At 46.9% G+C, this 14154-nt stretch overlaps 1 protein-coding gene across 1 annotated transcript in view; it reads right to left on the bottom strand.

Moving 5' to 3' along the window:
- The window catches only part of VPS53 (VPS53 subunit of GARP complex), a 147577-nt gene that overhangs the window by 106559 nt on the left and 26864 nt on the right, over positions 1–14154 (bottom strand). Inside the window, exon 5 of the mRNA XM_047758333.1 lies at positions 42–128. Within this exon, the coding sequence (XP_047614289.1) occupies positions 42–128 (87 nt within the window). The remainder of the gene's footprint in view (positions 1–41; positions 129–14154) is intronic.

Here is a 14154-nt window from a genome sequence, read left to right as displayed (position 1 = left end):
CTCTTCTGGGACAAAAGGGTCAGGAAGAAACCTCCACTCACCATTTGCTCTGATTTTTCTGCCTTATCCTTGATATCTTTGATTTTCCCAAAGAGTTGCTGAATAGCTTTCTGGGCCTCTTCGAGTGCCTAGAATAAGAGAAAGAAATGAAAAACAGGACAGCACCAGTCCCACACTGTAATCAAGTAGAGCCTCAGAAGAAAATTACTAAAGCTCTCCCGCGTCACTGCACTTGCACTGACAAGCTTATCAGACCAAAGCAGTAGAGACAGAGGGAGGCCAGATACAGATTTGGGATACAGATTTGGATAGAGGCGAATAAATACTCAGGATCTTGCCAACTCGCATCTTCAAGTTTTAATTTCAAAACTAAACCATTTCCCCCTATCCCAGCAATTACTACACATACTGATGACAGTGGATAAACAGGACAGGCACATCTGTGTGCGTGTGTGCACAAGTGCGCTTGTATGCAGTAACCTTCAAAGCCTGCAGGGAAGGAGGTCCCACTGTGGTGCAACAGGGTTGGCGGTGTCTTGGGAGCGCTGGGACACAGGTTCAATCCCCAGCCCAGCACAGTGGGTTAACAATCTGGTATTGCTACAGGTTCAGCTTAGGTTGCAACTGTGGTTCAGATCTGATCCCTGGCCTGGGAACTCCCTATGTCTCAGAATGACCCAAAAAAAAAACAACAAAAAAAAACCCCAAACCAAAAAGAAAACAAAAAACAAAGGCTACAAGGAGACAGAAGTGGCTCTAAGTTGAGGGAAGGGGAAGCTCTCTGGATTTGGGAAGTGCCAGAAGATGTTGCCTTCAGGAAAAGAAAAAAAAAAAAAAAAAAAATTAGAGCTGGGCGCGGGAACGCCAGAGCGGTGGCAAACCTTAGAGACATTCACGAGGACCCCACTCAGAAACCAGTGTAATGACGTCAGAAAGGGACACTTAAAGCTAACGGCGAGCCTAATTCTTCCACTGAAATAAAAACCGACAAAGACAGATGTCACCCATTAAAAGCATTACAACCCACAGGAGCTTCTGCGGGTCTGGGGAGCAATATTCAGGGAGTTGGGAGGGCGCTCAGCCGCACATGTGTAGACATATGTGCTGGGGACAGATGCAGTGGCCAAGAGAACTCGCTTCGTTTCGTCAAATGCACTTTGTTTATTTTGGATTTAAGAGTGGCCTGTCCTGGGGAGTTCCCGTCACCGTGCAGCGGAAATGAATCCAACTAGGAACCATGAGGTTGCGGGTTCGATCCCTGGCCTCGCTCAGTGGATTAAGGATCCAATGTTGCTGTGAGCTGTGGTGTAGACAGCAGACATGGCCCGGATATGGCATTGCTGTGGCTGTGGTGTGGACTGGCAGCTACAACTCCGACTGGACTGCTAGCCTGGGAGCCTCCACATGCTGCGAGTGCGGCCCTAAAAAAGACAAAAAAAAAGAGTGGCCTGTCCTAGCCGGGGCTCCTGAGCCTTTTATAAAAGTAATGATAAGGCCAGTGTCACCCTAGGGCTGTGAGTGGCCGTCTCTGCCCACAAAGCCTCGCTGAGAAGGACACCCTAACAGAAGAGAGAGGACAGCGAAGCTGAGATGTAGAGACAAGGGCCCTGACAGAGCTATCTGAACCTCTGCCTCAGTGGTACCCAGTGGTAGAGCTGCCTCTAGACTACCAACTAACCTCTTTTCTTTTCTGCTGAAAAATATTCTTAAAAGCATGGAGCTCCCTTGTGGCAGAGTGGGTTAAGAACCCAGCATTGTCACTGCAGTGGCTTGGGTCACTGCTGTGGCTCCGGTTCAATCCCTGGCCTGGGAACTTCCACATGCTGTGGGCACAGCCAAAAAAAAAAAAAAAGAAAAAAAGAAAAGCACAGCAAACTTAGGTCGGTTTCCTCTACAAGGAAATGAATTCCCTCCTTGTTGGAAGCAGGGACTGTAGCTCCCTGTCCTTCCCAGGTTTCCTGGGCTGCCCACCTGTGACGCTGGGACTCCCTTATCCTACTCTGGAGCTCCCTCATTCTGGGTGTGGCTCAATCCCAAACCGAGCTTTCTTCTGATAGTCTTCCATCTCTGACATTTAAAGGAGTTTCACACGTGATGACAAGGATGACAAGCTTCCACGTGTGACTACGTTATGGCTTCAGAGACAAACTCCTTCGGAGAAGCTCCTCTGCCTGTTTGTCGGCAAGTCTGAAGGGACACTGTTCAAGAGCTGCTCGCACCGCCTCCTGCGACAGGCAGGGAGCATGTGCGTGCTATGCTGGATGGCTTCACTTCTACCTACCAAGGCTTGGGAGCAGACAACCTTTCCGGCGGGTCATTTCTGCCGCCCAGACAACACAGGTATTTTAATCATCAAAACTCTGGTCTCAGAACAACAGCTGGCACTTCTATCAGAGCCCCAAACTCATAACTTGGGGAAATGTACCTGAAGAGTGGTCAACAATCAAAAGGGGCGATGGAATGCGCTTGGGTCTCACTGCGCAGCCCCGAGCAACCCCATTCCCTCCCCAGAGGAGGCCTCGCTCTGCGGCTGCTTCCTCTTCCTCCCTCCCACTGGAACAGCAACAGCCGGGGGGGGGGGGGGGGGGGGGGGGGGGGGGTGAGAAAGTCCTCCATTTTCCAGCCAGAGGACGTCCCCGCTGTCACAAATCAGCCATACGACCTCTCTGGGGATCAGTTTCCCTGATGGCACCTATGTCGGGTGTTGTCGGGAAGATTTAATGACACAATAGGCGTAAAAAGATACACAAATGTTTTAGGTCTATTTTCAGGGCTCATCAGCAGCCTGGGCGAATGCATGTAAGGACAAGGAGGTAGACACACACCCATACACTGCCCTTCCCTCTCGCGCCCCACCTTTGGGCGCACCCACAACCTGACACTCCCCCAACCCCCAGTGAATCCACCCCCTCCCCATGCACCCCCTCACTCCTCCCAGGAATTCCCTTCTAACATTTGCTTCCTCAAAATCAGGATACGAGATTTTGCTGAGCACTGCCGACTGCCACGCTGCCCAACCTAAGATCTCCTAAGATTATTACAAACTAAAGCCAGGTTCCAACAAAGTTACATGAGAAAAAGGAATGATCGAATGTCCAAGGAGCACATCTTCCAAATGAAAAGCTCAACACAGATACTGGTCGTGTACAAATCTCTGTTGTCTCCCAGGACCTGGTCAGACGCTGTTTCTTCTCCATCGTTTCCCCAACGTCCCCCTCCCTCCCGACAGCGTCTCCCACAAACACGCGTGCAGCGCACAGCAGAATCGATTCATCCCCTGGGTCCCCGTGGTCCTTTATGTATCCTTAACGTCTGCAATGATTTATTTGTGGGCCTGTCTTTGGGTTGGATGATGAGATGCTAGGGGGCAGGAGTCTGTCTCTTTCCTTGTGACCCCCGACAGGGCAGCACCCAGAACGACATGGTAGGTGCTCAGTTTTAAAACCAGTCCATCCTGGCACACACACACACACACACACACATCTCTGCTCTCGGGGAGAGTCAGGCAACACATTAGCCACAGGAGTCACGGCTGTGCCAGCATTTTAACTGCAGCTCTTCTTTAGCCAGCATATTTCAAGTTTTGCAATCCTCACATACTGAAAAAAATACTGGGTTTTTAACCCAGAAAAAAAGATTTTAAGTTGCCATGCCATTGCATTTCATAAAGCTGTTGCCAGGGTAGTAAAGTATTGCAAATGACTGCCCCCTGTGTGTGTGTGTGTATTTTCTTTTTTTCCAGATGAACTCGCCTACCTCAGAAGCCTTCCACACATTCCCTCCCCTCTGCATTTAAGAACGCTACTTTTCAATGCATATCTATTAATAAAGTATATTTTTAGATTATTTCAGATATTTCAGTTTTTTTAAACATTAGATTCCAATTTTTCCTTTTGAGATGATTAAAAAAATCTTTTTTTTTTCCTTTTGGCCATGTTCCTCAGGAACTAGAACTAATTTTAATATCCACTTTATTCAATCAACAAATATTACACTGGGGATACAGGGATTAAGAAAAAACATAATTCCTGGAGTTCCCATCATGGCTCAGCATAACAAACCCAACTAGCATCCATGAGGACATGGGTTCCATCCCTGGCCTCTCTCAGTGAGTTAAGGATCCGGCACTGCCGTGAGCTGTGGTACAGGTCGCAGACACAGCTCAGATCCCGAGTTGCTGTGGCTGTGGTGCAGGCAGAGGGTGTAGCCCCAGTGGGACCCCTAGCCTGGGAACCTCCATGGGCCACAGGTGCAGCCCTAAAAAGACAAACAAACAAAAGACAGATTTCCTGCTCTCAAGAGGCTTATACTCTAGTAAAGCAAAGAGGCTAATAAGGATATTGAGGCACGAAAAAGATACGCACAGAGAGTTGAGGGAGCTGAGAGAGACCATCACCAATACTGGCTCGTTTGTTTGTTTGGCAGGAAGAAGGAGAAGGAAGGGAGGCCCAAGAAGCCTCCTAAAGGTCACAACTTCATAACTGACTACTTAGGGCAGAGTCTTTTTCAACAGCAGCAGTAAGAGCAGCAGGTCCTAATAATGTTCTCGGGCTGTTTGCTGTGTGAGTATCAGCTCCACACAGGGCTGTGGGTGTCCTCGAGAGTGTGGACAAGGACATGGATGGTTCTTATACCCGCTGTGGCTCAGGCAAGCATCCACTCCGGCTGACAGAAAGCAGGGCCAGTTTGTGCCTGGTGTCTCATGTAATTACCAGTAGCTCCTTCTCACTCTCAAAATCATATGGTCACCTCGACGACAGCATCTAACAAAAGCTGGAACATGGTTGGAACTCAACCAGTACTCGACAATGGATTAAAAATCTTGTGGGGCACGTCTCAGAGGAGCAGCTGTGCTGAGACCCCTGCTCGGAATGAGGTGGACAGACGCCCACAGTGTCCCTCACCTCAGCCACAACTGTAAGCAGTGGTTCTAAAACGCAGCATCACATTTGCTGTAACTGTTATTATCTACTTGGCTAAGGTGGAGTCTAAAGCCCAGGATGCTGCCAGGGGCGAGTAAATTGTAAACCCAACTGGAACCTTCTAAAACACACTGAGTCATAGTGTGAAAAAAGCACCACAGATGCAACTGCCTGCTGGCAACTGCCCACCAGAAAAGATTGACCTGGAGTTCCTGCTGTGATGCAGTGGAAACAAATCTGACTAGTATCCACGAGGACGCAGGTTCGATCCTTGGCCTCGCTCAGTGGGTTAAGGATCCAGTGTTGCTGTGAGCTGTGGTGTAGGTTGCAGACACAGCTCAGATCTGGCATTGTGGCTGTGGTATATGTAGACTGGTGGCTACAGCTCCAATTTGACCTCTAGCCTGGGAACTTCCATATGTGGTGGGTGTGGCCCTAAAAAGCAAAGGGGAAAAAAAAAAAAAGACTGACCTTTTAGGGCAGCACAGCTTACATGAAATTCTGTGATTCTGTGGGTCATGTCATGTCATAATGATGCACTGATGGGACTGGAGGCACCAGCTTCTAGCCAAACAGCCTAAGACACACGACATTCACAGCTAAGAAAGGCAAAAACGGAGTTCCCACTGCGGCACAACAGGATTGGTGGCATCTCTGCAGTTCTAGGACGCAGGTTCGATCCCCTGCCTGGCACAGCGGGTTAAAGGATCTGGCACTGCTGCAGCTGTGGCATAGGTCGCAAATGTGGCTCGGATCTGATCCCTAGCCAGGGAACTCCATATGCCATGGGGGAGCCAAAAAAGAAGAAAAGAGGAAGGCAAAAAGGGCCAGGTTCTATATGTAGACCGAAGGTCTGAAGAAGTTTCCACGATTCTTGGAGAAAGGGTTTCTATCCCTATTTCTCTCTTATTTTTCAACCTGGCATCCTACCAGAATTTTCTCTGCTCAGGTACCACTTTTTTCCTTCCAGGGAACAAGTAAGACTCACACAATCTTACATTTCACAGTCTTAAAGAAAGATAAACTGTCTGCCAGATTTTTTTCCCCCAGGCTGGGAAACTTTCGCTTGTTATAACAATATACCGAAGTCGAGGAAATTTAATATAATTCATTTTCCAGAGTTGAAAAGGTTCTTCTGAGGCATTCACTCCATCAAGTAGGCCCGTTCTCAACACACACCCGGATAGCTGACATCTAATCTCTAATAACCAATCACACGGGAGGAGAAGTGTTTTGTAACTGGAAACATCCTAAGACTTACGAATGGTTAAGATTTTATTTTTAAATAATACCCAAATACTTTTACCACCTAGCTAATCAGAAAACGTGCTTAAAGAAAGATTCTGGCACTGTCCCTAGACACTGTTTAAAATAAAATGTGGCTACTTTTCCATCCGGGGCGGTATGTGGATTAAAAACAGTACTAATCACTCAAAAATGTCTGCTTCCAATCCGCCCTGCCTGGAATCTGTGAACTGAGGGCTGGAGCGTGGCTGCAGCCCGCATCCGAGGCAGTGACTGTAGTCTCCCCTTAGCGACTCAAATTCTGCTGGCGGGGGAGGCAAGGCGACCCGCTGAGCTGGCCGAGAAGATTCAGCAGAACCAATGATAAGCTCTCTGTGTTTCTGCGCATCAACTGTCATCGTTATTCCTCACTTTCCTTTCCTTCTGAAGAAGACCCTGGACGGGCTACCAAAGCCACTCTGGGTCGTGTGCACGGAAGATAACCTGCATGGGACCTGGCACAGACCCCACCACTTTCTTCTTTTGTCCCCCTCTCTGTTGTCTGCCACCTGTGTAGACAGAGTGGATCTGAGCCAGTGGAAACGCCTTGAGAAATTAACATGCCTTTTGGCTTGTAGGCACAGCTAATTTTGCAGTTTCCTCTATCTAAGAATTCTATTGCCTTTATCCTGTGAGTCCACAGGCCGCCTTTAAGACATTTAAAATGGAGATCCCATTTGCTGCCACCCAGGAAGGAAGAAAAGGCTGCTCATTTTCAGAACTGACATGGCTTTATGTTCTTTGAGAAAAGTAAGGTGCTAACAGTCAAGATTACTGGGAAGAAAACGCTGTTTTCCACTTATTTTCTGTTGTCCAACTTCATATTTGCCTACTGGTTTGGAAAAGCAATGGGTTGTATTAGTGAAAAGCAGACGGGGGTCTGAATGCCAGCCTCGCCACTTCCTGTGTGATCTCCGTCAAGCAGCCACCTAACCTCTAGGAGGCACAGGCTCACCATTTCTAGAAGAGGAACAAGAGTCCCAACCCAAAGACTTGTTGTTAGGAAAGAAAACAGGGCTTTGCAGCGAACACCCTGGGAACTGTTTACTCAGTACTGGTCCTTCCTCCGGGGAGCCTTCCTCTCCCTCACTGAGGTCTAACAGGTCTGCTGTCCCAGAGGCCCAAGCTGGGTTACCTAGAGCTTTTCTGTGACTCTTCCAGAATGAATCAGGAGAGACAGTTCATCTCTCTCCGGGTGGTGGCAGCCCCAGGAGGTGAGATTAGGTCAGACAGCAGCTGGTCTCCAGGGAGAGACGATGAAGCCAACACCAGGAGAGAGGCAGGTACAGAAAGATCCAGAGCTCTGTTCCAGGGCTGGCTCCTGTTGTTGCAGAAGCCCGGCAGCAACACGACCCTTTCACGGACTGTTCAACCTCTCCTTCAAAACAAGACGACAGCCTTCCAGATAATTTCCCTTTGGCCTAAGCCAGCCTGACCAGGGACTTTTGTCTCTGCCTTCTGCAGCTGAGAGAACCGTGATGGGAAACTCAGCTCACAGAAGTGGCCACGCAGGGGTGATGACTGACAGTACCCCCAGATCGCCCGGATGGCCCGGGGTATTTCAGATGAGACTTTCTCTACGAAACAAAGGCTGTGGACCCTTATTTTAGAGCTTTGCTAGTAGGCTGGGTAGGTTCAACATTCGCAGGCAGACACGAAGAATGGCTCATGGACCCGGGGTGGGGGTGGAACGGTCTGTTTGAACGATGCTGAAAATGAGCCATTCTCCGGAAAGGAAAAAAGTTTCACTCTTTGTTCATCCTGTTAATACAGAGTGAGGGCCCACTACATGTACTAAGCTAGATGCCAAGAGAAAAAGATCACTAGGTGGGGGCACGTCTTTAAAGACCTTGTGAGGGATAGATAAGAAACAAATAACTAGAAGATGAGGGTGATAGAAAGAGGTATGAATGCCAGAATCATCTGGAAAGTAAGGGACTCCACAAAAACACTGCTAAGGGCCACAAATGATGAGCCCTAAACAGAGGGCCCTGTGACATCCACTAAAGGCACACCCCTAGCAGTACGCAGCCTCTATTTATGGACCGTCCCTTCTTTTGATACTGCTGGCCAGCCTGGCACCACTGAGAGCTGTTGCTATGGAAACAAAGCATCCTCAGCTGGAGCAGAGGCACTTCAAGAAGACTCAGCAATAATAACAATGCAGCTCACTGCCCATGACGGCGCCAAACAGCAGCAGAGGCTACAGGAATCGCATGGCCATGGATGGCTGCGTGTGGACAGCACCACGCTTGTCTGTGTCCTCCAACACACCAGGTACCTTCCAGGCCTGGCAGCCCCAGTCAAATGCCAGATGGGCAGCATCAGACGTGAAGCCTTGGTGCTAATACGAATTCCTCCAGAGCCCATTCAGAAACCCTGAGCATAAAGGAGCTTTATTTAAAGCACAGATTTCTTTCCAAGTTTGTGAACCAAAAGAATGCAAAGGGCAAAAGGAGTCATTTTCACCTTATTTGTTAAAATGCTCTGTTCCACCTAAGTTACTTAAATTTATGATTTCTGCAAACCACATCCACTGAAAACATGAACCCCAAAGTTCGTTTTTATTATTTTTTGGAAACAAGCCAGAAGTTAAAATCTTAAGACAGGGCTGGGACACAAATTCAGCAGCACCCAAACAAGACTAAACAATTACATTTTAAAGTTCTGCTTATATTCCTTACCACCCTTGACTTAAAATCTGTTCGCCCTGAAAGAGTTGGGGGGTGCATCTGCACACAGCCTCCTCTGAAGGAGCAAAGGAGCAGAGCCCCCCACCCCCAGGAGGGGTGCATTTAAAGCGACAACTCCAAATGCAGCTGGAGAAGCAAAAGGTTCAAGCCAAAGTCTCGGTTGTTTCTGCTGAATGAACGCTACAGAAATTCAATACTTCAGAAGATGGGGCACCTTTAAAGAAACAATCTGCCCAAGTTTAGCAAAGCACAACTGCCCACAAAGAGCTAGGGCTTCCCAGCTGCCAAGTTAAATCAGAATCTCCCCCATTTTACTATTATTTCTAATTTTAGTCCTTTAGTAACTCTCCTCGATGTTACAGGTCTCCATCCAGGTCTGCACTTAGCTCATCTAGCTCACTTAGACCTTCTGCAGCAAAGCCCTTTAGGCCACGCCCCCCATTGGGTTTCACCTGGATGACTTTTCCTGTTTCACGTCCCTCCAGGACTTGGTCCCAAGCCTTCAGGACCACAGGTGAGTGGTGAACACCCAGTTTTCTCCTTCCCTCAAACCAGTTTCTTCTTCGCGCTGAGAGGGCAGCTCTTAATGAGGCCACGGTCACTGTCACTGTTTGGATTCCCTTGTGAGCCAGTTAACTTTTCAGGTTCTGCTATGGAAAAAAAGTGGCTCCCAAATCTGCTTTTTTTCCCCCTTTTTAGGGCCCCACCTGTGGCATATGGAAGTTGCCAGGCTAGGGGCTGAATGGGAGCTACAGCTGCCAGCCTACACCACCGCCACAGCAATGCAGGATCTGAGCCACATCTGTGACCCACACCACAGCTCACGGGAACACTAGATCCTTAACCCACTGAGCGAGGCCAGGGATCGTTCCTAGTGGGATTGTTTCCACCGCGTCACGACAGGAACTCCAAAACTTTGTCACTATTTATGTATGTATTTATTTATTTATTTTGGCTCTTGTCTTTTTAGGGCCGCATCAGCAGCATATGGAGGTTCCCAGGCTAGGGGTCGAATCGGAGCTGCAGCTGCCAGCCTACGCCACAGCCACAGTAATGCCAGGTCCAAGCCGCAACTGTGATCTACACCACAGCTCACAGCAACACCCGTTCCTTAACCCACTGAGTGAGGCCAGGGATAGAACCTGCAACCTCATGGTTCCTAGTGGGATTTTTTTCTACTGCGCCACGACAGGAACTCCAAAAGTTTGTCACTATTTAAAACGGGAATGTGGAGTACCCAGGTATGGCCAGACTGGAAAATTTGGACCCATGATTAACTCATTGAGTGTGATTTTGGGCATTCTGAGCCTGTTCCTACATCTGCCAAATGGAGAGAATAGTATCTGTATGGCCTAATTAACATCTTTGCGAGAATGAAGTAATCGATGCAACAACCTTTTGCAGAATATAAGATAAACATGTTTATACTGTAACAAAACATTAGCATTACAGATCAAGACAAACGACTCAAAACGTACCTTCTGACTAAGTGACTCAACACGTGCCCCTGTTTATAGTGAATCCATCAAGAAAGACACATTACTCTCCCAGAAGTTAGTTCATTCATCTTACTAGAGCTCTGGATAACTACACGGCTGACAAGAGCGCTGGAACTAGACCATAAGATGCTCACCTAGAAACCCAACTCTCCAAGGATCAGACTCTCCAAGTATTTGATGAAAAAGCAAGTGTGGCACTTGGCCTAGCATGAGTGATATTATTGTATGGATAACCGTGGGCCATTTGTCCCTGCTGTTCTCATGTGACTGAGAATAAGAAAAGGGCAGAAGTATGACAAGAAGACAAGGGGGAGTCACCAGGTCGGAGATGGGGGGAGAAAGCCCTCCTTTCATCGCTTCTGTTTTATGAAAGACAACATCTGGGCCATCAAATGTACCCGTCACTAAGGAGTCTATCTCTAGAAGGCTCGTCCTGCTTCTAGCTGGCGGCCACTATGACAGCAGCTCTGTGCCGTTTGCCCAATGTGTAACTTCTAGGTACCACATACTATGTAAACACACAGCATCCGTTCAGAGAGTCCATGGGAGTAAAAACCAGAAATCCTGGCGTGTGATCCAATGCTACAGGAATGACGATAGGTGTCTTGTACGTGTCAGAGCTTTGGTCTAGACGCCTACAGCACACCAAACCCAAACAGACTCAAAAGGCATTATCTCGGGTTTGGCAAGACTAATCTTCCAGAGGAGACCTCAGAGTCCAAATTAGAATGAGGGAAACTTTATAGCTACATTACAGAGTCCTGAAAATAGGGATTTATGAATGGAAATGTTGACAGAACCACCACCGCACTGAATTCATGCTGCTCTAAATTGTGTATTTCCATCGATGAAAGAAGGAAAGGAAAAAGGAGGTCAAGTTCTTACACAAAGACAGAGTTTCAAATTCCCATCCATTGTCCAAACACACTTGAATGACTTTTCATGTCAGGGATCTAAGACCCAGAACGCTCCGCCGTGTGGTGCCCGGCAGCTACCACTGCCATTCTTCTCATGTGCAAGCGCAGACTAAGGATGGAATTTTCCTTCCATCACGAAAGACTGGCAGTCAAGAGCAGGAGTAACGTGGGTAACGCCAGAGCAGTTACAGCAGTGATGAAGGGCATTTTCCTCTGTAGACGCAGAGACTCTAGTTTAAACCTGCGCCTGCCCTCAGCATGGAAACGAGCAGATGGCACAAGTTATGCCTGACCTTCTTTCTTGGCTCCTCGAGAATGCCAATTTATACGGGGAGAGCGCGGAAGAATAATAAACTTCAGTGTTCCTTCCTGGCAATACTATTTTCCTAAAACCATTTTCAATAACCTCGTTGCACACAAATGGGACCTGGTGTGTTCCTAAGGTCAGGAAGGAAACAGTCCAATAGGCCAACTTCTGGACGTGCTACTGAAAGAAATCACCATGTAGTTTTCTTGTTTTCTGTTTTTTGTTTTGAGAGGCAGCATCATCACTATTAGGTACTAAAACACAAAAACTTAAGACTATAGCTCAAGACTATTGCTAATCTGAAACATATCATCTGCATGGATTAAATGAAGACAAAACAGGAACATGGCTTGTCTACAGGAAAAATACATTAGAGTTCTGAACAATACGGAAAAAAATGTTTCCAAAGAGAGTAAATACTGAAATGACTAAAAATTACCATATGATCCAACAATCCCATATCTAGGTATGCACTGAAAGGAACTGAAAGCCGGGACTCAAACGGATATTTGTATGTCAGTGTCCATCACAGCACTGTTCACATGTCCATGAACACATGAACGGATACAGAAAATATGGGGGACACACACACACACACACACACACACACACAGATATTATTCAGTTGTAAAAAAGGAATGAAAATCCCAGATAAACATACATTAAAATTCAACAATACATTAAAAGGACAATATACCATGACCCAGCAGGTATTTAATGGGGGGGAGGGATTAAATACTCAAAACAAAACTAAGGTAATTATCAAAATGGAAAAACGATATGCTCACATCAGAAGATAGAAAGGCAGTTCCCACCGTGGCACAGTGGGTTAAGAATCCGACTGCAGCAGCAGGGGTCACTGCAGAGGCATGGGTTTGATCCCTGACCTGGCACAGTGGGTTAAGGTATCTGGCATTGCTATAGCTGTGGCATGAAGTCACAGCTGAGGCTCAGATTCAATCCCTGGCCTGGGAACTTACATATGGCACAGGTATGGCCATAAAAAAGGGAAGAAAAAGATGGAACGGCATGTGACAAAATTTAACATCTCTTTTCCAGTGAATAGGCTTACCAGTGAACCAACGTCATGAAAGTAAGTCCTCAATAGAGAAACTGGAAACAAAAGGCCGTCACACTCGGTGTCAGCTCTAGAAGACACAGGTGTTTGTTTTGTTTGCTGCAGGCTCCCCAGGCCTAGAACACAACCCAGCAGGGAGAAAGCACTGACAGCAAATGAATGAACAAACAGAGTAATCAGAGTCGCTGTCACTCAAATCAAAGCCAAACTGCGGAGTTCCGGTCATGGCTCAGTGGTTAACGAATCCGACTAGGAACCATGAGGTTGTGGGTTCGATCCTTGGCCTTGCTCAGTGGGTTAAGGATCTGGCGTTGCCGCGAGCTGTGGTGTAGGTCGCAGATGTGGCTCGGATCCCGAGTTGCTGTGGCTGTTGTGTAGGCCGGTAGCTACAGCTCCGATTCGATCCCTAGCCTGGAAACCTCCATATGCCATGGGAGCGGCCCTAGAAAAGGCAGAAAGACAAAAAAGCAATCAAACAAACAAAAAAACCCCAAACTGCCTGCATGTCTGCTTACTGGACACCGAAATGTTAGTCAGAAAGAGCACTTCTAAAGTTTTTTATCTTAGGGTCCCTTCATACTCTTGGAAATTACTGAGGGCCCCCAAGAGATAATATTTGTGAGGGTTATAGCTATTGACACATACCATATTGGAAAATTAAACTGGAAAATTTAACATAAGTTAAATGAAATTTAACTTATGTTAAAGTAACAGTAAGTCCATTACATGTGAGCATAAATCACATATTTTTATATCTCCCTCAACTAGGGAGATTCTGTATTGAATCTGTTATGATAATGTTGTTTCAGTTGAAAAATATGATGGAAATCTGGCCTCACACAGATTGGTAGTTATGGAAGTTCTCAGGCTAAGGGTTGAATTGGAGCTGCAGCTGCCGGCCTACACAACAGCCACAGCAATGCAGGATCTGAGCCACATCTGTGACCTACACCACAGCTCAGAGCAATGCCGGATCCTTGACCCACTAAGCGAGGCCAGGGATTGAATCTGCATCCTCCAGGAATGGGAACTCCCAGACTGATAGTTAAAAAGAAATATTTTAATATCCTTTTTATGTACTTACTGATAATCCTTTTTGAAACTACATCAAAATTTGAAAAGTTATAGATTCTTTAAAAAAATTTTTTTAATTGAAGTTTAGGTGATTTACAGTATTATATTAGTTTAGCATGTATGATATAGTATAGGTGATTCAGAAATTTTATAGATTACACTCCATTTAAAGTTATTATAGGAGTTCCCGTCATGACACAGAGAAAACGAAACTGACTAGTATCCATGAGGATGCAGGTCTGATCTCTGGCCACGCTCAGTGGGTTAAGGATCCAGCATTGCCATGAGCTGTGGTGTAGACCAGCAGTTGTAGCTCTGATTTGACCCCTAGCCTGGGAACCTCCATGTGCCATGGGTGTGGCCCTAAAAAGACAAAAAAC

The sequence above is a fragment of the Phacochoerus africanus genome, chromosome 14, assembly GCF_016906955.1.
Source record: "Phacochoerus africanus isolate WHEZ1 chromosome 14, ROS_Pafr_v1, whole genome shotgun sequence".
Taxonomy (NCBI): Eukaryota; Metazoa; Chordata; class Mammalia; order Artiodactyla; family Suidae; genus Phacochoerus; species Phacochoerus africanus.
The sequence above is the reverse complement of the archived record's forward strand: the minus strand, read 5'-3'. Positions and strand labels throughout refer to the sequence as shown.